The sequence below is a fragment of the Crotalus tigris genome, unplaced genomic scaffold (assembly GCF_016545835.1).
Source record: "Crotalus tigris isolate CLP2741 ecotype Arizona unplaced genomic scaffold, ASM1654583v1 scf7180000019021.11574027:1482141, whole genome shotgun sequence".
Taxonomy (NCBI): domain Eukaryota; kingdom Metazoa; phylum Chordata; class Lepidosauria; order Squamata; family Viperidae; genus Crotalus; species Crotalus tigris.
The window spans coordinates 363,298-389,610 of record NW_024097333.1 but is presented as its reverse complement, the minus strand read 5'-3'; the positions used below and the strand labels follow the sequence as shown (position 1 = coordinate 389,610).

General features: G+C 44.9%; 2 protein-coding genes across 2 annotated transcripts; one reads left to right on the top strand and one right to left on the bottom strand.

Moving 5' to 3' along the window:
• Nucleotides 1–7,245: 7,245 nt before the first annotated feature.
• Nucleotides 7,246–10,557, bottom strand: LOC120314946. The gene is made up of 2 exons (XM_039358538.1): nt 10,371–10,557; nt 7,246–9,198 (listed from the first exon to the last, which is right to left on the bottom strand). The coding sequence occupies exon 2, from the start codon at nt 9,166–9,168 to the stop codon at nt 7,411–7,413; it is 1,758 nt and encodes a 585-aa protein (XP_039214472.1). The 5' UTR covers nt 9,169–9,198; nt 10,371–10,557; the 3' UTR covers nt 7,246–7,410.
• Nucleotides 10,558–11,863: 1,306 nt separating this feature from the next.
• FRMD8 (FERM domain containing 8) lies at nt 11,864–26,313 on the top strand. Its single transcript, XM_039358513.1, has 11 exons — nt 11,864–11,984; nt 13,170–13,251; nt 14,357–14,524; nt 15,940–16,041; nt 17,229–17,287; nt 18,332–18,498; nt 19,166–19,387; nt 21,721–21,844; nt 23,373–23,516; nt 23,671–23,857; nt 25,348–26,313. The coding sequence occupies exons 2-11, from the start codon at nt 13,170–13,172 to the stop codon at nt 25,464–25,466; spliced, it is 1,374 nt and encodes a 457-aa protein (XP_039214447.1). The 5' UTR covers nt 11,864–11,984; the 3' UTR covers nt 25,467–26,313.

The following is a 26,313-nucleotide window of genomic DNA, read 5'->3' as shown; positions in this document are numbered from 1 at the left end:
CAGCGGGGACAGATATAGCCCAGGATGGCAATGAATCCTGGGAATGTTTGCCGATCGTTATCTACATCTTATTTGCCCATCCTTATTTACCCATATATCAAATATGAATTATTTGATAATAATGCAATAATTGGAAGATAAGAGCTGCGTTCACAGGACCAACTGATCCAGCCCTGAGATAGCAAGCACACCCAGCACTTAACCCCATTCCACCTCATTTGATGCCTTAACTGAGATTAGAATAACCATCCTGCACCGTTTACAGCAGTGGTTCTCAACCTTTCTAATGCCGTGACCCCATAATACAGTTCCCCATGTTGTGGTGACCCCCAACCACTTATACATCACCGGGTGCCAGGGGCGTGGCCAAAGGGAAGGGAAAAAAATGGCGGACAGCCTTGTTTGGCGACCCCCATGAAATGGTCGTTCGACCCTAAATGGGGTCCCGACCCACAGGTTGAGAACCACTGGTTTACAGTAACCCACGGCAGTGCCTGTTGCAGGAAGGGAAAGAAAAGGAGAGGAGGCAAAGCTACTCTTGAAAACCTTGACAGGATGCAGGCTAATGAAATGAATCAGAATACAAGGGAAGGGACCTTGGAGGTCTTCTAGTCCAGCCCGCTACTCAAGCAGGAGATCTATACCATTCCAGACAAATGGCTGTCCAGTCTCTTCTTAAAAACCTCCAGGGATAGAGCACCCACAACTTCTGAAGGCAAGCTCTTCCACTGGTTAATTGTTCTCACAGTTAGGAAGTTTCTCCTTAATTCCAGGTTGCTTCTCTCCTTGTTTCCATCCATTGTTTCTTCTCCTGCCTTCTGATGCTTTGGAAAATAAGTTGACCCCCTCTTCTTTGTGGTCACCCCTCAAATACTGGAATACTTCTATCATGATGTCACCCCTAGTCCTTCTTTTCTCTAGACCAGCCATACCCAATTCCTGCAACCGTTCTTCGTATGTTTTTGTCTCCAGGCCCTTAATCGTCTTAGTTGCTCTTCTCTGCACTTTTTCCAAAGTCTCAACATCTTTTTCGTAATGTGGTAATCAAAACTGGATGCTGTATTCCAGGTGCGGCCTTACTAAGGATAATAATGGCTCTTGTTTTGCAAGGCCAACCTCACCCAAAGCTGCCATTGTACACCTTGGCTGAATTTACAGAATGCACATGCCCTCAACTCATTTTAGCCAACATTTTACCATTTAGAGTTCAGTATATTCTTTATGGTTTTGCGTCTCTTCCAGAGAAGGCTGTCTTCACCTTCATGTGAAACCAGACCATGGTTTGCCACTTTTCTCTGCAAATCAAAGTTTACAGCTCTGTGGTTGGATTAGATTAATACAGTGAAATGTGGTTAGTCCTAGACTAGGAAGTCACGCTAATACAGTGACGGATGAGCCAGCTTATTAAATTATTCTAGACAGGTGAGATTAATTCAGCAAACCACAACTTAGCATGAGGTGCCAAGCAGGTATTCTGGTCAGCCAGTATAATCTTCTCACCTTGCAGAATAACTTTATTTTCCCATCCTATTATCCTTGGGTTTTTACAACTATATCCGATATATATCACATATACACTTGTACACAATATACAGGAAGTCCTCGACTTACAACCGTTTTTGAGCCCAGAATTACAGTTGTAAGCCATGCTGATTATTAAGGGAGTCATCACGTGACCAACCCAATTTTAAGACTTTTTTGTGTCAGCCAATAAGTGAATATGAGGTCATTAATCAAATCCATGATCCGCAGTGAGAGGCTTTTTGGCAGAAACCAAAAATAAACATAGGTTTCCAGCAAAATTAATCTAATCTGCTGGCCTGAAAAGTCAATAAAACTAATTCAATATTCCCCCTTTTGTGGATTTATTATTAGAGTTTGAGTCGTTATATCTCTCTCCAGAGAGGAAAAAAAATCTTCCTTCATAAAAAGAAAATCGATCTTGCGCATCGTACCGAGAGCCAGAATGAGTTTCCTACAGCATCCTGGGCCAAGACATGGCATACATATAATCCTTTCCAAGTTCCATACACAAATTACACAGAATTTATAGAAAAGGGCCATTGGCAACTTCAAACATTGTTATCAGAATACTTTATCATCAAATATTGCCTGAATAACACATTGGAATGATAAATATTGCTTAAGAGGCATCTCATAGTAAGTGCACGCCTGTTGTCTCAGGCCAAAGCACCTGTGCTTGACCATCACCTGACCAGGTTTATGACCATGATTGATGTGAAATTGAAGAAGCCATACAATCCTTTCCAAGTCCCAGCCACCAATTACAGGAATAGAAAAGGCCATCGACAACTTCAGATAATGCGTTATCAAAATCTTTTAACATCAAATAGCGTCCAAATGACAAATAGTGGAATGATAAATATTTCCTAAGAAGTACTTAATTTAAGTATACACTTATTGTCTCAGGCCAAACGCCCGTGGTTTTCCACCACCTGCATCAGATATGTGATCATGGCTGAGAAGAGCAGCCCAGCCCAAACCTAAGGTTGAGAACGCAATTAGAAAAAAGTACTTATCCCTATTCTGTGGAAAACTTCAAATTTGGTTTACTCCTTTGGAGTGAAATTCAAACAGAGAGCAGATGATGTAATACAGGGGTGTCAAACTGCCGGCCCGCAGGCCGGATGCGTCATGCCAAAACCACACCCATCCCAGTTCCAGCAATGGGGAAAAAGTTGTGATACGTTGCGACACGTCACGTGACGTGGCAAGTTTGACTCCCTTGATGTAATAGATGTCCTCTGAAATTCATCTCATTGTTGGTCTTTAGAGGGAACCAATTCCCATTCCCACAATCCCCAACCAGTGCAAGCAGTGACCGTGCTGATTGGGGATGATGGGAACTATAACCCAGTACTTTGGGGGATGCCAAACTGGACAATGCAGTCTGAAATTCCTAGAAAGACAGTGAGAGAGAAAAGGAAATAAATGTTTATACCAGTGGTTCTCAACCTGTGGGTTGGGACCCCATTTGGGGTCGAACGACCATTTCACGGGGGTCGCCAGACAATGCAGTCCGCCATTGTTTCCCCCTTTTCCTTAGCTGTGCTACTCCCTTTTATTCTATTGGCTTTTGAAAGCCAATAGAATAGACTCTCTTGAATAGAGTCTAATTCTATTGGCTTTCAAAAGACAATAGGAATTGTCCAGGCTGTCTCTGCCCTGCTGAGCCCGCCAAAAGTCCCATTCTGCCAACGGTGCTGCACCAGTTGAGTAGTCCTCGACTTACGACCGGTTGAGTAGTCCTCGACTTACGACCGGTTGGGGTCGTGGCATTAAAAAGGTTGAGAACCACTGGTTTATATGGAAGAATTTAAAACAAATATTCCTCCAGAGACCAGGCTTACAAAACTCATTGATGCCAAAATATAATTATCTTGGTTTTGGCTTAGTGGGGTGCAAATCATAGCTTATTGCTGTTGTGGGTGTCCAGCCAATGTCAGCACGAAAACAAGTGTTGCTTAAATGAATCAAGTGTTAAAACAAGTGTTGCTTAAATGAATCAAGTTTATGTTATAGGAATACAATGAAACAACATTGGTCTCATCATCAGAAACCAACGAAGTTTCCAATTCATGGAAATATCAAGGATATTTAATTTGAGGATTTCACTCTAAAATTCCCACCTTCCAAATTTGGTCGCTCTGCGTGTGTCTCTATAGCTATCCTGGGCCAATTTGTGTGAGAAAAATGGAACAGATAAATGAGATTTCACTACCTTATAATTTTCAGAGAGGCTCTAGTCCCACCAAAAAAATTTGTAGGTTGCTATTTTTTATTGTGAACCACTCTGAGTCACTTAGCATTCCACATTTTATCAAATAAATAAACATTAATCAATTCAGGATTCTTCAAAAAAAAGGGTAAGGTGTAATCCTGTGTACTTCACAATGAGCATTCCAAAAGAATGCCAAAGTTTTGTAGGGGAAAAGTGCCGAAACCTCAGCAGAGAAACAAACGAGGCAACAGCAACAAAGCATTATATTTCAATTTGAGAGTGGGAAGATGAAATTTGGGTAAATTCTGCAACGTATGTTCTCTTTGTGTAGTGACCAAAAAATGACATTTTTTAAAAAAATTGCCAGGTTCTTACAGGACTGTCAGATCTATTCAAGTTTCTCTGGGTTAGTGAAATATAAGATGTAGCAACCTCTCAAGATTTCACTGCTTTAAGATTTATATGCAACCTACATTTCTACTGAGGCCTTGTAATTCTTCAGCGGTCTACAAATTGTAGCAACCCAGAAAATAAAGTGTTTACATTTCCTTGAACCCTTTGCATGTACCTAGAGCCAATATTGTAGTTATTGTACAATGAATGATTGAAAAATGTGTCTCTCCCAACATAATAAACTTATAATTAATTGTGTGCATGTGGGGAAAAAACCTCTGAAACAAGGAAATGATTTGGTTTGGCTTTTTAATAAGAAGTATCTCCTCATTTTGTAAGTATTGCATTGATATTTTAAAAATGTTTTGCCATGTTAACTGAGTGAATTTAATTCCAACAATTAAAATGCTGTTTTATCAGCTAATCTATCGGTGAAACATTATTTCCTTGTTAAAAAAAGTTTAAAATCCCTACTTTTTATGTGCCATTAAGTTGGTGGCAGATCAAATAGATTTTCTCCAGCAAGATCTGTTCCTAATCTGGTGCTTTGGGTATACTTGCAAATGCTACTTAGTGAATAACTTTTTTTTAGTTTGTGTAAAGGGCAAATAATTACAAATTGGGGCAAACAATCCATGCAAATAAGTCAATATTTACATTTGACTTAAAAGGGGACTGAAGAAAATTATCCAAGCCTTAATCTTTTAAAAAAGAAATCAGATTGTTAACTTTGATCTTAACCACAAAGTAATTAAAGTTGCACCTCTGGCAATACTTCTGGGCTGGTTGTGTTTGGATAGCAAAAACTCTCAGCGCCTGCCCCTGCTAGCTGTAAACACCTCTCCAGTGGAAAATGAATTATACTTTATTACTCCATGACAAAATCCTACAAAATAGACTTTAAAGATGAATTAAAATTCTTCTTCAGTAGAAATAGAACACCAGAAATCTCTCATACTATTGACAGGGAAACAAACAATGTGTGTGTGCGTGTGTGTGTGTGTGTGTGTGTGTGTGTGTGTGTGTGTGTTCTGTCTTTGAACCATTCCAAATTTTCCCTGCAATCCCCCCCCCCTAAATGCAGTGGCAAAAAAAAAATGTGACGTGCAATTTGAACCTCGACTGCAACATTTCGCTAACATAATTTCCTAGAAAGGAAAGAACATTGCTGATTAAGTCTGAGGGAGAATATTTGTAGTTCAGGGTTGAAATAAGGGGTCCTTGCTGCTCTCTGAGCTTGATTGTTTCCTTACAGACGTTTCATGACCCAACTAGGTAACATCATCAGTGATAGAAGGGAATGGAGTTGAGAGGAGGAGGAGAAGGACGACGACTGTGGGGTCCTTGGTGCTCTTTGACTGGATGGTTTTCTTCCAGGCGTTTCATTACCCTAACTAGGTAACATCATCAGAGCTACTGGTAGTAAGGAGTGCTGTTTGCACAATATAAACTGACGGCCAACAGCACTCCTTACTAGCACTGATATGTTACCTAATTAGGATAATGAAACATCTGCAAGAAAACAAGCAAGCTCAGAGAGCACCAAGGATCCCTGAAGGCCACTAAAGCCTGTAGTTGTGGGTCAGATCTAACCAAATTGGTATTCCTCAAAGACTGATTAATCTTTCCTTGTTTGTACCACCATCTTGATGACCTTGGCTGGCTTTGAAGAGCTAAGCAGCATGAGTACTGGTTAACATTAAACACAAGACTATGACGGTATCGTAAGTTGGGAGGGGAGGAGGAGGAGGAGGAGGAGAAGAGGAGGAAGAGGAGTCTGTTTTGCATCATTTTCTGTTTTGCATCATTGTCCTCCATTCACACTCTAAAAACAGACCCCTGCTCTAAAACATTGCAGCAAATACTGTAAGTTAACAGTAACAATGATGAGTATTACGATTACAGAAATTAGAATAGACATGAATGTACCATAATGTAGCAATTTAGCACACCAGCCATTATTATCTGACCACCGAAAAAATAAATATTCAGAATATGGAAAATATTCCGTTATAATATAATTAATATATGGAGTGTGTTGATTCAAGCACTGTTACAAATATTAAAAAATATTCTGCTCTCTCTTGGGACTCCTTGTCTTTTTCAAGTATAAAATAGCTGTGCATTTCTTCAGCTGAGCTAATTAACCTATTAAAGCAGGGGTCCCAAAACCAATCCACAGCCTGGTACTGGGCTGCAGCCTGTTGAGAACCAGTGGCAGTTGAGTGCGCGAACGGGCGAAGCTGCATTTGTGCAAGCAATGTGGGTGAGTGAAACCATCCCCTTGCCCTTCCACCACAGCTACCACCGCCTCAGTGTTGGGAACCCCTGAATTAAGGATAAGGAATGCATACAGTAGAATAACTCACTGTGGCAATCTTAACCGGACTAAAAAAGTAAGTGCTATGTGCAGGCATGGTTTTTTTTACATTTTATTAGAGAAACCTTTATGCCAAGGACTTGCATAACACCTTGCTCTGCATCCGAGTTTCAAAACACAATAAAAATATCTTTTAGAATGGTTTTCTTTTGCAGATGCCCTTTTCCCATCTGTTGCAATAAAAATACAGTCTATAAGTGGCCACCCAACCCTGGGTAGTAACAATGGGAGCCCGAAGAAGAAACGGAGGTAGTGACAGATTTTATTTTCCTGGGCTCCAAGATCACCGCAAATGGGGACTGCAGCCAAGAAATTAAAAGACGTTTGCTCCTGGGGAGAAAAGCTATGGCAAATCTAGACAGCATACTAAAAAGCAGAGACATCATCCTGCCAACAAAAGTGCGTATAGTCCAGGCCATGGTTTTCCCAGTTGCAATGTATGGCTGTGAAAGTTGGACCATAAGAAAGGCTGAGCGCCAAAGAATTGAGGCCTTTGAACTATGGTGCTGGAGAAGACTCTTGCGAGTCTCTTGGACTGCAAGGCGATCCAACCGGTCAGTCCTAGAGGAGATCAACCCCGACTGCTCTTTAGAAGGCCAGATCCTGAAGTTGACACTCAAGTACTTTGGCCACCTAATGAGAAGGAAGGACTCACTGGAGAAGGGCCTAATGCTGGGAAAGATGGAGGGCAAGAGAAGAAGGGGACGACAGAGAATGGGGTGGCTGGATGGAGTCACTGAAGCAGGAGGCGTGAACTTCAATGGACTCCAGAAGATGGTAGAGGACAGGAAGACCATGGGGTCGCGATGGGTCGGACATGACTTTGCAATTAACAACAACAAAAAGCTTTTGATACAGGTGAGGAACTAAACAACTTTTCAGGCAGATCCTTTCATTATACTAGGTGCATCAGAGAAAATAAGTTCATATCTACACTATGGGAGGGAATTGCAAAGCAGAACTGTGCAATTTTTAACAGTTCTGAACAGCATTCAACGGCTTTGACATTCAGAAAATATTTGGTCCATTTTTCGTGTGAAAGCAGATGTTGGAACCCTTCTTCGTCGCTGGAAGCTTCCACAATTTTTTTCAGGTGGTTGAACTGAAAGGAGCACTTCATATTGTCAATTTCCAGACCCTTCTCACTTAAGTACGCTATACATGCTTCCACGTCACCCCAGCTTGGTGTGTCGCTTAGGGCCATCCAGGCGAAGCAGGAGAACTCCTGCAGAGACGCCATCCACATCTCCAGGTAGTCTATGCAGTTGCTGTAGAGGCGATGCACCGCATCGGAGAAGGCGTCGCATTCTGCCTCCAGCCCCTCCTTGCGCTTGTCCGCAAGCATCCCCTTCACCGTCAGGGACATGAAGTTCTGAGCTCTTCGGTCAAGCAGGATGGTGTGCACGGAGTCCAGCGTCCTCATCACTTCCACGATGGAGTTGTTTTCCCGTTCCATCTCTTCGATGTGTAAGTGGAAGGCGTTCATCAGCGAGTGCATGTGCCAAAGGTAGAGCTCGCTGAACTCGTGCTCAAAGAAGCTCCTGAGCACGGTGGGTGGGTTGCTCTGGCCCAAGAAGAAGGACTTCAAGGCCGAGTGCATCTGGAGCAGCTTTGTGATGCCCGGGAACAAGGACAGCCACCGGGTCTTGCTGTGGGAGAGCAGCCGTTTGTACTCCACCTCCACAAACTCACAGTACTCCTGCAGGGACTCGGTCCGCACTGCGTATATGTGGAAGTACTGGTAGATCTTCAGAACGATGTTCTCTATGTCCACCTCCAGGGCGTCTGCTCCGTGGTGGATGCAGTTGTGCAAAACGTGGGCCGGGCAGTACACCCCAATCAAAGTCTCTCTCTGGAGGGCTCTCCTCAACCTGGCGAACACAGTCCTCGCCTCCTCGTCTTGCCGAAGTTCACCAAACATGGTGTTGCAGTTGTCCCCTGCAAAGGCCACGCATTTCTGGAGCAATCCGTGTTTCTTAAGAGTTTTGACGAGGTAGTCCGAAATGGCGTCGGCCGTCTCGGTGGGCGTTTCCTGAAGTTCCAGCAGTTTGGTCTTCAAGCCGCCGTTCCTGTAGTCGTAATATTGGATGAGCACCGGGACCATTTTCACGGCCCGGTGATTGCTGTCGTCTATAGCCACCCCACAGAAAGGGATCCCGCTTTCTTCCAGGGCCTCCAAGTCAACAATATCTATGTGTGGGGCAAGCACACAATTTTCAATACCTTCTCTTTTGGTTTGGACACCGAAAAATTTTTGAGCTAGGTCTGCCTCAGAAAATAATTTTCTCATCAAGTCAGAGTTACAATCTTCTGGTTTGTCGGTGCTGTTATTCATGACTGTGTGGAATGCTAAAGTGCTCTCACTCCCGGTCACAGCATCCTCTGCCTCACTGTCTGGATCCACAAAAAAGTCTGTTTTTGCAGACCAGTTGTCCCGTGTTATTGCTTTGTTGCGTTTGTATGCTTTGAGTGCCTTCTTGTGTTTGTCAGAGGACATGTGATACTCCAGATCCCCAGGACCTTTATGTGCGACGGACACAAACGTGCCAGGTTTGCAGACCAAACACTCTGCCTCGTAGTCATCTCTACCTTTGCGAAAATCAGGATAATTGCGCCTGGTTTTCTCAGTAAACAGACATTTTCTTTTAGACATTATTTCGTCTTCAAAAGGAACCTTGGAATCCTGCAGGGAACAAAGCGCAGAGTTTGAACTTCAAAGTTCAGGCTTTAAAAGAATACAATATAGAATCATAGGCCTGGAAGAGACCTCAGAGATCCTCTAGTCTAACTGTCTACCTGGTTGTCCAGTCTATTTTTGAAAACCTCCAGCGATGGAGCACCCACCATTGTGGTCATCAGTCAAGAATTACCTGTACAGGTAGTCCTCGACTTACAACAGTTCATTTAGTGAGCGTTCCGATGTTACAACGGCACTGAAAAAAGTGACATGACCATTTTTCACATTTACGACCATTGCAGCATCCTTACGGTCACGTCACCAAAATTCACCTGCTTGGCAATTGACTCACGTTTGTGACGGTCGCCGCGTCCCCGGGATCACTTCATCCCCTTTTGTGACCTTCTGACAATGGGGAAGCCAGATTCACTTAACAACCGGGTTACTAATATAACAACCGCAGTGATCCACATAACAAGTGTGGCAGGAAAAGTTGTAAAATGGAGCCAAAGTCACTTGACCAATGTGTCATTTAGCAACATAAATTTGGGGCTCCGTTGTGGTCTTCAGTCGAGGACCACCTGTATAGTACACGTCACTAGGTCGCTGTGAGAATGAGCGGGTGCATTCTCAAAAGTTTGTTCCTTTTAATGTCGGTTGCTAGCCATCCAGTGATAAATAAGCAGGCTAAACCAGGGGTAGGCAACCTTGGCTCTTTTAGGACTCGTGGACTTCAACTCCCAGAATTCCTGAGCCAGCATGGCTCAGCATGGAAACCTCCCTGGCTGGCTCAGGAATTCTGGGAGTTGAAGTCCACGAGTCCTAAACGAGCCAAGGTTGCCTAACCCTGGACTAAACTGTCATATTTCACTCTCTCTCTGGCTCTGCACCATCGGGGTCATGGAAAAGCCTTTGCTTCGTTTATTGTTCAGGATGTTTTGTGAATCCAGCTCGGTGCATGAGATCAATGGATCGTTTTACCAAAACAAAACAAAACAAAAAAAGCCTTTATCTTTGTTTCATGCAGGTCTGTTTGCATAAACCCGGTTGGGGTCCTCCACTGACAGCTGGATTCCGCCAGCAGAAAAAAAGGAGCAATTCAGACACTGGGTTTAGCGTGTCGTGGGAATGCAGGCCAGGTCGGGCTCCCGTGGCTCATGGAGACGAGATCAACCTACCTTCAGGGCACCGGTCCGCCGGGAACAAGCAAAAGCCGAGCAGAAACGCGGGGACCCTCCGCCGCTCACTCGCAACGCGCCGTATACGAGAGCATCTTTTTTTCCCCTTCGGGTCTCCAACCTTGGCGACTTTACGACTCGGGGACTTCAACTCCCAGAATCCCTCAGTGACTTTTCCAAATGCCCGCCCCGGAAAAGGCCTGGAAAGCAAGGAGGGAGGGGCCCAGGCTAGCGCATGTGCACTGACTAGTTTAAGCTGGCCCTCCCTCCTTTTTCTCCGATGACGTCAAGAGAGCGCCATCGGGGGCGGCAAATCAAAGGGGCCCGCCCGCGTGGATTTTCGGGGCTCCGCAATTCTGCGGCCGGAGCGGGGTTTTGCATGCTTGGCGGGGGTGGGGGTGCTTTATATCTTTTGCAACAGGGGGTCTTCAAACTTGGCCCTTTTATGGCCTGTGGACTTCAACTCCCAGAATTCCTCAGCCAGGCAGGCTGGCTGAGGAATTCTGGGAGTTGAAGTCCACAAGTCATGAAAGGGCCAAGTTTGAAGACCCCTGTTTTACAGGGTGCGGTGAGGGGGCAGTTCTTCAATATAATAAATAAAATAAATCAAAAGCAGGCTTGGCCTGATAACGTTTAAAGTTGCTTTGGCCATATGTGCAACGTTTTATTAAGTGCTAATCATTGATTAGCAATTTATAAGTTGGGTAACTCTACACGTATGGAAAACACAGCCCAAGGGTAGACGTTGGGAGTTGGACAATTCCTCTAAAGCAGTGTTTCCCAAATTTGACAATTTTAAGGCATGTGGACTTCAACTCCCAGAATTCCTCAGCCAGCATGGCTCAGCTTAGAAACCACTCCCTTTCCCCTCAGCATGGCTGGCTCAGGAATTCTGGGAGTTGAAGTCCACGAGTCCTAAAAGAGCCAAGGGGGTTGGACTAGAAGACCTCCAGGGTCCCTTCCTATTCTGTTATATGGAGGAGAAAGAGAGAAGGGTCTCCAGCTTGAGCAGGGGGGTTGGACTAGAAGACCTCCAGGGTCCCTTCCTATTCTGTTATATGGAGGAGAATGGAGAAAGAGAGAAGGGTCTCCAGCTTGAGCAGGGGGGTTGGACTAGAAGACCTCCAGGGTCCCTTCCTATTCTGTTATATGGAGGAGAATGGAGAAAGAGAGAAGGGTCTCCAGCTTGAGCACGGGGGTTGGACTAGAAGACTTCCAGGGTCCCTATTCTGAGAAGGAGAATGGAGAAGGGTCTCCGGCTTGAGCCGGGGGTTGGACTAGAAGACCTCCAGGGTCCCTTCCAACTCTATTCTAATTCATCGCTTGCTCTCCTTGTGCTGCTGCACCCACACGGGGGGCTTCCTGGAAGGGGCGCCACCTAGCGGAGGGGCGTGGCCAGTTCCTCCCCTCTCCCCCCCCCAAATCCGCCATGTGCAGACTCACTTCCTGTTACTGTAACAGCCGTCCTTCCTAACTCCCTCCCAAAATGCCCGTCACTGGGGCAGAGGAGGGAGAGAAAACAGCAGCAGCCAATTGTTTCACCGGAATGGCGTGACGTCATGGGGTGGGGTCCTAGGGCAACTTCAGAAAAGCTGACAAGGAAACGCAGAGGAGGTAGGAAAGTTTGGGGTTTTGTTCTGGGGGGGGGGTCCTGGGTGGTTTCCTTGCAGACGTTTCATTACCCAAACTAGGTAACATCATCAGTGCTAGAGGCGAAGGGGGTTTTGGGAAGAGGAGGAGGAGGAGGAGAAATAATGGGGGCTCTCTGAGCTTGGCTGTTTTCTTGCAGACGTTTCACTACCCAACTAGGGAACATCTTCAGGGCGAGCACGGTTTTTTCTTCCATCTGGTTTTACCCGCCTGTTTTCTTAGGATGGGAGCTTTATTGCGATTCAGCCTTTTTATTTGATCCGAGTTTCCTTAAATCCCAATTAGATAATCTTCGCTGTCCTTGTGGGCATAACGGCACATATTTAAAAAAATGAAATTTAGTTGCTTCCTCTCAAAAGTGTACACATACATAACACACGTTTAAACATACTATGTACGTCTTACACCCTTATTATATAAGTCACATATTAACATTATTCACTGCCCAATTAGGTTTGCTACGTCATGGGTATTTGTTGCTACTAATACAGGTGATCCTCGACTTACGGTTCATTTAGTGACTGTTCAAAGTTACAAAGGCACGGAAAAAAGTAATCTACACCAGGTAGTTGGACTTGGGGGACTCCAACCCTTGTAGCTGCATGTTGCGTAGGTTTTTATGCTACAATGTCCTGTTAAATCTTTATGTTCTGTTAATACACATTTTAATGTCTTAGCGCAGTGGTTCTCAACCTGTGGGTCGGGACCCCATTTGGGGTCGAACGACCATTTCACGGGGGTCGCCAAACAACGCAGTCCACCATTTTTTTCCCCCTTTTCCTTAGCTGTGCTACTCCAAACAATGCAGTCTGCCATTTTTCCCCCTTTTCCTTAGCTGTGAATAGAGTCTAATTCTATTGGCTTTCAAAAGCCAATAGGAATTGTCCAGGCTGTCTCTGCCCTGCTGAGCCCGCCAAAAGTCCCATTGTGCAAACGGTGCTGCGCCAGTTGAGTAGTCCTCGACTTACGACCAGTTGAGTAGTCCTCAACTTACGACCGGTTGGGGGTCCCGGCATTAAAAAGGTTGAGAACCACTGTCTTAGCGTGATACAAAGCCCTCTGCCTTTGGCTAGGCTTAGAACTGAATATGTGCGTCTGTTTAGTCTGTTCGCAAGCATACAATTTTTTTTCTTATCTTTTCGGTTACAGATGGAGGGGGACAAACTTATGGTACCCCCCAGTGGGGACCATGGGTCTCAGCGAAGTAGTGTCTCTTCCACTGGTCCTCGTGGTGAGTGAAAGGAAACTCTCCCCCCAATCCCCCCACCAAAGGATGTATGAGTTGAAAATAAAAATGTTCTTAAATGTATTTGTTTATTGTATGGGGCATCATACACGGACTAGCAATATATATTAACATTTCACTAAGGTTAGTAAAACTCCGTCAAATAGGAATGTTAAAAAGATCTATATTCAAATACCAATGACTAGGCCATCTGACCACTGAAACGCAGCACCGTTTATACTGTATTAAAAAAAAAAACCAGATACAGACAATCCTCGACTTACAACAGTTCATTTAGTGACCGTTTGAAGGTAAGACGATGCTGAAAAAGTGACTTATGACCGTTTTCACGCTTACGAGCGTTGCAGCATCTCCACGGCCACGTGATCAAAATTTGGACGCTTGGCAATTGGTTCGTATTTATGACGGTCGCAGGATCCTGGGATCCTATGATCCCCTTTTGCGACCTTTTGACAAGCAAAGTCAATGGGAAAACCAGATTCACTTAACAACTGGGCTACCAATTTAACAACTGCAGTGATTCACTTAACAACTGTGGCAAGAAAGGTTGCAAAGTGGGCCAAAAATCAAACTTAACAAATGTCTTGCTTAGCAACAGAAATTTTGGGCTCCATTGTGGTCGTAAGTCGAGGACTGCCTGTATCGGACCGGTATGTGCCCCCAGCTTGCAGCCAGTCATGATGTGCTCTACAGATTGATGTGGGAGCCCACTGAGGGGAGGACACTATGCCCCATTTATACAGAGAGAGTCCTGGCGGACGCCGCTGTGTGAGTTGCGAATCCTATCCAGGATTGTCCATGTCCTTAAATATTTTTTAGTAACGGACTTTTGCTTTACGTTCTGTCCTTGCCCACCTGGATGTTCTACCAGACTTAATTACCACCTCTGTGAAAGATCTGCAATCGCATAATATGAGAAGCTTTATTAGTTCAAAGTTTGGTTCATTTTTTTGTGATGGGTGGATTTGTTTTTTGTTTAAGGAATTGTGCGAAGCTGGAATACTAAGTTAGTTCAGTCATCGGGTTGTGTGCTGTTGGGAATACCGCAACTGTTGTTGTTTTTTTTACTCTTCCTTTCTCTCCCCTTCAGCCCAGGATGTCCTGGTTTATCTTGTGGATGACACTGTGGTGCGCCTAACGATGGACAACCTGCCCTCCGTCACAGCTCACGAGTTGCATCGGATGGTGTTGGATGTGCTGAAGCTGCCCGAATCTGCTCTCGAGATCTTTTCCTTGTGGCTGGTCTCTGCCTTCCTTGGTAAGTCTCCAAAGGCCCAGACTTCCCACCCTTCCCAAAGAGGCCTGGAGCTGCTTTACTGGCTGAGATGGCAGGGATGTGAAGGGCAAGCAGTTGCCAGGGGGCTGCCAGACTAAAGCTGAATGAATAGAAGAATGGAATGGAATGGAATGGAATGGGAATGGAATGGAATGGAATGGAATGGAACCAAATAAAATAACAGAAGAATAGAATAGAATAAAACAGGATAATAGAATAGAATAACAGAATAGAATAGAATAATAGAATAGAATAAAATAGGAATGGAATGGAATAATAGAATAGAATAAGAATAGAATAGAAAGGAATGAAACGGAATAAAATAATAGAAGAATAGAATAGAATAAAACAGAATAATAGAATAGAATAACAGAATAGAATAGAATAAAACAATAGAATAGAAGAATAGAATAGAATGGAATGGAATGGAATGGAACCAAATAAAATAACAGAAGAATAGAATAGAATAAAACAGGATAATAGAATAGAATAAAATAGGAATGGAACGGAATGGAATAATAGAATAGAATAAGAATAGAATAGAATGGAACGGAATAAAATAATAGAAGAATAGAATAGAATAAAACAGAATAATAGAATAGAATAACAGAAGAATAGAATAGAATAGAATAGAATAGAATAGAATAGAATAGAATAGAATAACAAAATTGGCAGGGACCTTATAGGTCATCTAGTCCAACCCCCCTGCCCTAGCAGGAGACTCTAGTCTACACCATTCCTGACAGGTGGCACTCCAGTCTCTTCTTGAAAGCCTCCAGTGATAAAGCTCCCACAACTTCTGAAGGCAACGTCTGTTCCACTGACTGATTGTTCTCAATGTCAGAAGATTTCTCTTTATTTCTAGGTTGAATCTCTCCTTGATCAGTTTCCATCCATTGTTCCTTATCTGGCTTTCAGGGTCCTTTGGAAAATAGGTCGACCCCCCCCCCTCTTCTCTGTGGCAGCCCCTCAAATATTGGGAGACTGCCATCATGTCTCCTTCCCTTCACTAGACCAGCCATGCCCAGTTCCTGCAACCGTTCTTCGTATGTTTCAGCCTCCAGTCCCCTAATCATCTTTCTTGCTCTTCTCTGGTTTGCCTTGCCCATAGAAGTCTTTGCTCTGTCTCAGACAATCCTCTTCCCTTGCACCAGGTGGACTATTTCCTTTCTTTGGACTTGAGTTTTGCGGTTTGTGTTTTGGACTATTTGGCAGGTTTGTCACCCCTATTAAAAGGGGTTTGTTTTGTTTTAAAGTCTCCAGCCTATTATGGTCCTTGTGCCTTTAACAAGGACGGCTATAGGCTGGGATAGAACAGCGTCAACTGGAGACGCTGCTGAAGCGTGTTCTTATAAAGCCCATCCTCTGAATCCGCTCCTCTCTTTCTCTCTTTGCAGAGGTTCAGCTGAAGCCCAAACACCAACCGTATAAGATCTGCCGGCAGTGGCAGGAGCTGCTCTTCCGTTTCACCAGCTGCTCCGTGGATGAGATAGTTGAAGGTGATGGCATCTCTGTGACACATGCAAAGCTCCTTTCTCTAATCCTAAAAAAAAAAAAAACCCTGTTCTTTCGCTGCAGTTCTGCACCTACCGTCCAAAGTGGTGCAGTGTGCTGGAGTAGCTGAAGTTGGGCGGTTTTAGCCTTTTGTGTGACCCCCCCAACCTTCGGTTCAGGGAGAGTAAGGTTTATTGGTTTGAGCATCCCACGAGTGCATTCCTTGACTTTTGTTAACCCACCTTAAGAGTCAAGCATGTTATTCGCACGTGACTCCAGCTGCAGAATTTGAGTGTTATAGGAGCATTTGGCATTTATCTGCAAGGCAGAAATAACTTACATACACATATATATTACATATATATTATATTACACACACACACACACACACACACACACACACACACACACACAGAGATGTTATTTCTGCCTTGAAGACATATATATATATATATATATATATATATATATATATATATATATATATATATATATATATATTACAAAAGTCTCAAAAACTTTTTTGTAACGGGGTGACCAAACTGGATGCCCTATTCCACGTGTGAATCTGTATATATAAAATGGGCCACCCATTTACCAAAGGATAACCCTTACAGTTATGGCTTACTGTTACACCTAAGCCAGTGGTTCTCAACCTTTTTAATGCCGCGACCCCCAACCAGTTGTAAGTCGAGGACTACTCAACTGGTCGTAAGTCGAGGACTACTCAGCTGGTGCAGCACCGTTTGCAGAATGGGACTTTGGGCAGGCTCAGCAGGGCAGAGACAGCCTGGACAATTCCTATTGGCTTTGGAAAGCCAATAGAATGAGACTCTATTCAAGAGAGTCTATTCTATTGGCTTTCAAAAGCCAATAGAATAAAAGGGAGTAGCACAGGTAAGGAAAAGGGGGGGAAAATGGCGGACTGCGTTGTTTGGCGACCCCCGTGAAATGGTTGTTCGACCCCAAATGGGGTCCCGACCCACAGGTGGAGAACCACTGTTCTAAGGTGATTTGTACATTGCCAAAGTACATAAAAATAAGGTTCTAAGGGTTTCCATTTTGGGCGTTTCGTTACCCATAAGTGTGTGTGTGTGTGTGTGTGTGTGTGGTCGGCCAGCCCTTTCCTGAATTCTTCCCAAGAGAGCCAGGATCTTAAGTCACAGCTTTCCTTCTTTTGACTTTCCCGCAGATGAACCGTCGCTTCAATTCCGTAGGAATATCTTTCATCCGAGAAGGAAGGAGCTGCAGGTGAGTTCAAGCAGAGCCCGGCTCATCCTTGCAAAACCCACGGACGGGCCCTGGGCAGGATGTGGCCCTCCAAGCCTTATTGCATACCCTCCTCCCTCCCTCCGTTGAGTAGTTGCCAGTTAGAGCTGTAGCAGAAAGTTTTCAACGCTTCGTTTCAGGAACCCAAATATTGTTTCCTCCTTGCTGAAGAGGGCTTCATTTTCTTTGCTCTTAGAAGTCTGTTTTGTTTTTTTTCTTTAAACCTCAGAGGTGTGGGGATTTTGGTTATCTTCTCCCCCCCCCCCCAAAAAATGGGATTTTTCTACCCAAATCGTTACCTTCTCTTGTTTGTTTTGGAGGCGGTATGTGTGACAGGGTATAGAAAACTCAGGGATTGGCAGGGTTCAATTATTTTGGAGTCACTTGCTGTCTTTTTGTCCTTATGGAATCGCAAAAAACCTTCATTTCATCTTCAGGATATGATGAGAATGCAGAAAAGGGATTAATTGATACATTAAGCCGTGATATGTAGTTCCCTTGGGATTGAAAGCAATTCAATCCTGCCTTTACAAAATGCCCACGTGATTTCCTTGACAATAGCATGAAAATGGATATTTTGGTTTTTTTTTTTTTAATTTCTCAATCCTGCCCTGGAGTTTCCTTGTCCCCTCCAAGTACAGTTAGTCCTCGACTTACGACCACAGCCGAGCCCCAGATTTCTGTTGTTAAGTGAGTTTTGCCCCCATTTTACCACTTTGCTTGCCTCGGTTGTTAAGTGAAGCACTGCAGTTGATAAATTAGTCACCCCAGTGAGTCTGACTTGTCAGAAGGTCGCAAAAGGAAACCACGTGACCGTGGGACACAGTGACCATCGTAAATAGGAACCAGTTGCCAAGCCTCTGACCCTGGGGGTGCTGCAACGGTCGTAAGTGTGAAAAACGGTCGCCAGTCCCTTTTTTTCAGTGCCGTTGTAACTGTGAACGGTCACTAAACGAACGGATGTAAGTCGAGGACTCTCCGTGTGTACCAGACTCGTTGTGAGATTCTGTATCGATTTTTCTCCAGATTCAGGATGAAGACGTCCTGCGGCTCTTGTACGAAGAGGCCAAGTACAACATTCTGGGAGGACGGTATCCGTGTGAGCTGACCGATTGTGAAGCGCTGGGAGCCCTGGTGTGCCGGATCAACTTGGGCCCCTACAATCCGGAGCAGCACACGGCTTCCTTCCTGAAGTAGGTGGCACCCAAACGACAACGGGGTTCTGTGCTTCCCAAGGCTAATGATGCCTTGGGGGAAAAATTAGCCGTTAAAAATCATTTTGAAAAACACGTACAGGCGGTCCTCGGGTTACAACCGTTCATTTAGTGACCGTTCCCAGTTGCAACGGCAATGAACAATATGACTTGTGACACATTGCTCACCCTTATGATCGTTGCAACGTCCCCGTGGTCGTGTGATTTAAATTTGGATGCTTGACAGTTGATTCATATTTATGATGGTCGTGTGAATCCCTCTTGCAATCTTCTGACAAGCAAAGTCAATGCGGAAGCTGGATTCACTTAACAATCATGTGACTCACTTAACAACAGCGGTGATTCCCTTAACAACTGGGGCAAGGAAAATCATAAAACAGGACAAAATTCACTTAAATTTCTCACCTAGCAACATCAATTCTGGGCTCAGTTGTGGTCGTGAGTTGAGGGTTACTTGTTATATTAAGGATTCTTTTAGAATATTGTTAGTGTCGTATTGCACCTTGTGTTGCCGTACAAGACCAAATATGGATTTTAAAGGTGGGGTGGGATTTTGTATTTCTCCTTAAGACTCAGTAACTTTATATTCACAAGTAATAAAACTTGCACGGCTAAATTTCTCTTAATTTTTTTCCCCCCTTCCTAGAGAGAAGCTGGATTCCTTCTTGCCTTCCCACATTTGCCACAGAGGCCACAAGCGCTGTGGCAGCCTTTGGAAACGGGTGGGCTCCCGCTCGCCCACCAACGAGCAGGGTCTCCTGCAGGCCTTTTGTGAGATCCCGGAGGCAGGGGCTTGTGAAGAGCACGCCACGCAGCTCAGGCTGTACCACGCCTACCTGCAAAAGTGCCACGAGCTTCCTTATTATGGGTAGGTTTGGTGGCCACGCAGCCACAAAGCGCAGGAGAACTCTGCCAAGGCTTCATTAGATCACGAATCCCTTCCTTTTTCTACCCGGCCACTGCAGCCAGTCAGGACTGTGAGGTGTGTGTGGACAAATCTCAGCAGTGAGTTCTGCCACGGAGAGTCTTGCATTTTCAGTTGCTGCTTCTCTCCAGCTTGTGTTTGGTTTTAGAGTGTCTGGGTTCCCACAGAGCAGTGGGTTTTTTTTTTATTCCCATTGTTTTAGTTGCGAAGTCGTGTCCGACCCATCGCAACCCCGTGGACAACGTTCCTCCAGGCCTTCCTATCCTCTGCCATTTTCTGGAGTCCATTTAAGTTCACACCTCCTGCTTCAGTGGCTCCATCCAGCCACCTCATTCTCTGTCGTCTCCTTCTTCTCTTGCCCTCCATCTTTCCCAGCATCAGGCCCTTCTCCAGTGAGTCCTTCCTTCTCATTAGGTGGCCAAAGGACTTGAGTTTCAGCTTCAGGATCTGGCTTTCTAAAGAGCAGTCAGAGTTGATCTCCTCTAGGACTGATCCGTTGGATCGCCTTGCAGTCCAGGGGACTCGCAGGAGTCTTCTCCAGCACCAGAGTTCAAAGGCCTCCATTCTTTGGTGCACAGCCTTTCTTATGGTCCAACTTTCACAGCCATACATTGCAACTGGGAAAACCGTGGCCTGGACTGTACGCACTTTTGTTGGCAGGGTGATGTCTCTGCTTTTGAGTGTGCTGTCTAGATTTGCCATAGCTTTCCTCCCCAGGAGCAAGCGTCTTTTAATTTCTTGGCTGCAGTCCCCATCTGCGGTGACCTTGGAGCCCATAATTTATAATTTATTCCCATAATTGCAACTAACTGGATGAGAAATGGAAATGTCCCAAGCAAGTGATGACATCTGCAGCCTTGGAGAGGGGAGAGGTATGAGAACAACCAAAGCAGAATAGAGCAGGTAATGTCCTTATGTTTCAGCAGTTTTCCAATACAGGTAGTCCTCGACTTACAACAGTTCATTTAGTGGCCAAAGTTACAACATCACTGAAAAAAGTGGCTTATGACCGTTTTTCACATTTGCGACCGTTGCACCATCCCCGGGGCGATGGGATCAAAATTCAGACGCTAGGCAACTGACTTGTATTTATGACACTTGCAATGTCCCGGGATCATGGGATCCCTTTTTTTGCAACCTCTTTCCAGACAAACTCAAATGAGGAAGACAGTTTCACTGAACAACCGTGTGACTAATTTATCCACTGGAGTGATTCACTTAACAACTGGGGCAAGAAAGGTTACAAAATGGGGCCAAATTCACTTAACCAATCAACAACATAAATTTGGGGCTCAGTTGTGGTCGTAAGCTGAGGACTACCTGTACATGAAGAGCCGAGGTGGCGCAACAGTTAGAGTGCAGTACTGCAGACCACGTTAGCTGACTGTGTTCAGCAGGTCAGCAGTTCAAATCTCACCGGCTCAAGGTTGACTCAGCCTTCCATCCTTCCAAGGTAGGTAAAATGACGACCCAGATTGTTGGGGGCAATGTAAATATATATATATACATTGCTTACTGGTGTACACCACTTAGAGAGTGCTTGTACTTAAAGCGGTATATAAGCCTCATAAATAAATAAATAAATAAATAAATGACAGCTGCCAGACAGCTTGGAATACGAGACCCAGCATTCCAGGCCAGGGTGACTGAGCATTCTGGAGACTGTGTCCCTATCCCGGTGAACTGAACTGAACATGGGCTTAGCAGAGGCCATGTAGCATCGACTCGGATAATAGGCGGGCAGGGGTACTTTCCATCTCTTAAAGCGCACCAGCCCTGGGAGCTGAGACTTTGGGAAAAGGGCAAAGAAGAGCAACTAAGGCTTGGAAGCTAAACCATTGGAAGAACAGTTGCAGGACTTGAGAATGGCCAGTCAAGAAGGACTAGGGGGGGGACATCATGATAGCAGTATTTGAGAGGCTGCCACAAAGAAGAGGGGGGCCAACCTATTTTCCAAAGCACCAGAAGGCAGGACAGGAAATGATGGATGGAAGCTAATCAAGGAGAGAAGCAACCTGGAATTAAGGAGACATTTCCTAACAGTGAGAACAATTAACCAGTGGAACTGCTTGCCACCAGAAGTTGTGGGTGCTCCATCACTGGAGGCTTTTAAGAAGAGACTGGGCAGCCACTTGTCTGGAATGGGCTAGGGTCTCCTGCTTGAGCAGGGGGTTGGACTAGAAGACCTCCAAGATCTCTTCCAGCTCTATTCTGGTTGGTTGAGTTCAGGTGTTGTATACATCCCAGCTCTCTTTGTCTGCCTCCTGTCTCTGCAGCTCTGCCTTCTTCTTTGGGGAAATAGACAAGCCGGTTCAGGGGTTGCTGCATCGGAGTGGACGCAAAGCCGTGATAGTGGCCATCAGCCTGGAGGGCGTCTATATCATTGACAGCAAGGAGAAGGTAAACCTGAGAGGGGTGGGTGGGATTCTTCACCCTTTTATGGATTCGACTTACAACAGTGGTGGCGAACCTATGGTACGCGTGCCAGAGGGGGGCACTCGAGCCCTCTCTGTGGCCATGCGCGCCTCGCTCCTTGGCTAAGTTTTCGCAGGAAAAAGCCATTTCTCAAGCTCCTTCCTAGCCAAAACAAGCCTCCGGAGCGAGCACGCTGTTTTCAGCTTTGAATTATATCAAACCTGACACCAGAAACAGATTAACAGATGACCTGAGTGCTGCATGTGTTGCTTTCAAACTTACAAAGTATGAGCCAAGGTTGGACAAATGATCAGCATGCATACAACAGCAAAAATCACATTAATGGTTCAAAAAAACCCCTGCCAAATGTAAGCTTTTACCTTTCAGCAAAAAGTGGTTTGTATCACTGAAAGCTTTGTCGTTGTGTTTTTCTTTGAAGACAAAAGATGTTAATGTATGAGTTGTTTTTTCTAAACGAAAACCTCAGTATTCAGATTAAATTGCCGTGTTGGCACTTGGCGATAAATAAGTGGGTTTTGGGTTGCAGTTTGAGCACTCTGTCTCTAAAAGGTTCGCCATCACTGACTTACAAGTTAGACTTGTAAGTTAGAAGAACCGTGGTGATGCAGTGGTTAGAATGCAGTGCTGCAGGCTAATTCTGCTGACTCCCACTGGCTCAAGGTTGACTCAGCCTTCCGCCCTTCCGAGGACGGTAAAATGAGGACCCAGATTGTTGGGGGCAACAGGCTGACTCTGTAAACCACTTAGAGAGGGCTGTAAAGCACTTTGCTTTTTTATATATATAAAGCACTTTGCTTTATAAGTCTAAGGGCTGTTGCTATTGGTCAACAGGGCACCCTACATAGTAGGGACTGGGGGAAGTTGTGATCCAGCAACCCTGTTGCATGTCTGTCTCTAGAGCAATTTGTTTTGTTTGTTTGTTGAGGGTTGTGCATTTTGAGCAGAACCCTGGCGATGCTGAAAGGACAGGTAGTCCTTGACTTACAACAGTTCATTTAGTGACCATTCGAAGTTACGACGATGCTGAAAACAGTGACTCGCCACCATTTTTTTCACACTTACGACCGTTGCCGCATCCCCCTGGTCATGTGATCAGAATTCAAAAGCTTGGCAACTGGCTGGTGTTTACGACGGTGGCAGTGTCCCTGGGGGAGTCACGTGATTCCCCCTTTGTCACTTTTTGACAAGCAACGTCGAGGGGGAAGCCGGATCCATTGAACACACCGTGTGACTTAATCTAAGCACTGCAGGGATTCACTCAACAACCCTGGCAGGAAAGGTCGTAAAACAGGGCCAAAACCCACTTAAGCGATGTCTCAGTTAACCGCAGAGATTTGGGGCTCAGTTGTGGTCGTAAGCCCGAGGACTATCCGTAAGGGTTTTCTTTCAAATTCTGAGGGCTCTAAAGGTCCGGATCCTGGGTGGGAGAAAGTTGATCAAAGGCCATCCCGTTATTTCGTTTCCTCAACAAAACGTCCTCCCTTCCCTGCAGTGTGTTCTGCTGGGCCTGCGCTTCCAGGAACTGTCATGGGATCACACGTTTCCGAGCGAGGAGGAACATATTCTCTGGCTGGAATTTGATGGGGAAAATGAAGGCCAGCAAGTCAACAAACTGCTCAAGATTTACTCTAAGCAAGTATGTACACACTGGGAGAGATATTAAACTTTAAGGGGCTTTAGGTGTGTCATCTAGCATCCTAGGGTGAATCAGTCCCTTTTTAACTTACCTGGAAGGTGCCATTTCAAAAAAGGCGATGTTGTATTAAATGGACCTGTATCTCTCTTCACAGGCCGAACTGATGAGTAGTCTAATTGAATATTGTATTGAGCTGAATGGGTCTGCCAAAGGGCTGGATTCAGAGCCCGCCACGGCTGCAGTCTCCACATCTGATCAGCAACCTCCCAAAATGCAGCGACAGGGCAGTGTGCTCTGCAGCCGGATCCAGCGTTTAGCCACCATCGACTATGTTGAAGAAGGTAAGCTGGTGAAAAGAGAGAGAGAGAGAGAGAGAGTTTGGAGCAGACGTTGCCAGTGCAAATAATTACAACATTTGCATCTGAGCAAGTTTCCTTTCTAAGAAACACCATATTCAGTTGCATCTGTCTTTAGCCTCATCTAACACCATTCTTCTTAGGAAAATGCATTAACCATTTAGGTCAGCTCACTGGAGCCTTCTATGCTTAGGTCCACCGTGGTGGCGAACCTATGGCACGCGTGCCACAGGCGGCACGCAGAGCCCTCTCTGTGGGCACGCGCGCCATCACCCGAGTCCTAGGCCTTCAGCTGGGTTTTATAAAACCTTTTCGCTTTAGGCCTCCGCCGCTGTGTGCCCAAAAAAAAAAGGTTCAATCAATCGATCAAGTTCAACTTCTCGCGGGGAAAAAAAAAGATCTCGCAAAGTTGGAATTGATTGATTGAACTTTTTAGTCCCACCCAGTCTGCCGTTACCACCGCAGCCACGCCCACCCAATGGGCCACACCCATCCAAATGGAAACACCCACCCAATGGGCCACGCCCACCCGGCACCCAATGATACATAAGTGGGTTTTGGGTTGCAGTTTGGGCACTCGGTCTCGAAAAAGGTTCGCCATCATTGGCTTAGGACATATTTAGTTACTAAATATGGGCAATGCGAAGGATAGAGATTTGCTCTTTTCCTTATCCTGTTGGTGAGAAATGGGGCTGAACTAAATGACTCTTTGAATTTGGACCAGCTGGTCTCTTCTTTGGATGAAATTAACTATAGGTAGCAGCCGCTGAGCTACCTACTCGTTCGTATCTAGTCTGGTGATTGGGATAAAAAGATTGATGTGCTGAAAAGCAAAATCCTAGTTTTAAGCATAGTCAGAATTTTCTAGGGAACCTGAAGATATTTGTGGAAAATAAAAATGAAATGTTCAAGGCTTTGTTGAAAGTTGCACCGGGCCATCCATAAAAAGGCAATAAAAGTGAGATATAGTGTTAGAAAGCTGAAAGACACAGAGGGAACAAAGCTTGTTGTGATAAATGGGCCATATCCAGCATATCAGTTCATCAACATTATAAAGGGGGGGAGGAAAACTGATGAAGCCTTCCAGAAATAATGTTAAAAGTCATTGTTTAAAAATATGCAATAATTATGTTAATAAGGTTTACGTAGGGCTATAAAGTTGTAAAGATTCATGATCAAGAGAATGAGGTTGAAGAAATTGATTAGCAATTTCTTTGTCCCTAGAATTAAAAAAAAAAATGAAAACCAAATTTGTAACAGGCTGTCGAAAATCCCAGTGTGCTCACGGAGCGAAATGTTTTATTTGGAGGTTGCATGACTCCGGGACAGTGTGATTTGTAAATTATCGTTCCTGGCTTTGTGCACCAACCGAAACGTGTTTGACAAACCCTGGTGATGTGTGAACCCAGACGCTGATCATTGTAGAGTTGATATATCTCTGCTTATCTTGTGTGTACGCTTCTTCCTTTCTCCAGGGAAAGAGATCAAGAGGGTGAAACCTCGACGCACCACATCCTTCTTCGGCCGCCAGCTGTCAAACGCCCCTACCTCCTACTCAGCAGTCCGGGCAGCTGAGAACTTGGAACAGGGCTGATCCCCGTTTTCTTCCGGGGGTAGAAATGGGACCAGGCCACTTTGGGGCAAGGTGACTCAAAAGGCCAGCATCCTTGACTCTGCCTTTGGGGGTTACTTGCCGTCTACCTCTTATCTCCAACCCCGCCTGTGTATATTTCCTTACAGTGTCAGACTTCATTCCTGCTCAGTCTTACAGGGGTTGGGGCTGTCAGAATGTACCAAGCCACCATATACCCCAGATGTTGAGTTTGTTCCTGGCATGCAGCAGAACTGTTGTAGGAGATCCATTCTCCCTGCCACAATAGTGCCATGGTTACATTTTTTTTCCCCCAGGCTGATCATGAGTCGTAATCCTCACCTGCTGATTTCTCCCTGCTTCTGTAAGATTTTCAGGGGAAAAAAGAAATCTCCCACAATCCCCATCTTGTCTGTGAATTACAGTGTTTATAGCTCAAACCTTTGCAATAAGGAAGGAAGGCCCCCCAAGTTGTTCTGTGGGGCAGAATGAGCAAATTACAGTTTTTCTTTTTTTTGCAAATGTACTGTGTATTTGGGGGGGGGGGCAGGCTCTTTTCATTCCTCTTTCCTCTGCATCTTGAGATTTGTGTGCTGGGTTTTTTTTTTTTTTGCCTCTTTCCTCCAAGTGGATGCTTGCTCGTCTTTGTCCAATGCCAACAGAAATGCATCTGGCTGGTTTCTATGCCCTTTGAATTTCCATTTGGGAAAAAAAAGTGTTGTTTTTTTCCTGTTTAAAACAAACACTATGCAATGTGTCTTTTCCTGGCATCCATGTTTGGGTTGTGTTTGTCCACCTATTGACTTTTTATCTAGGGGGATGTTGCAATAAAGACAAGAATTAAAAAAAA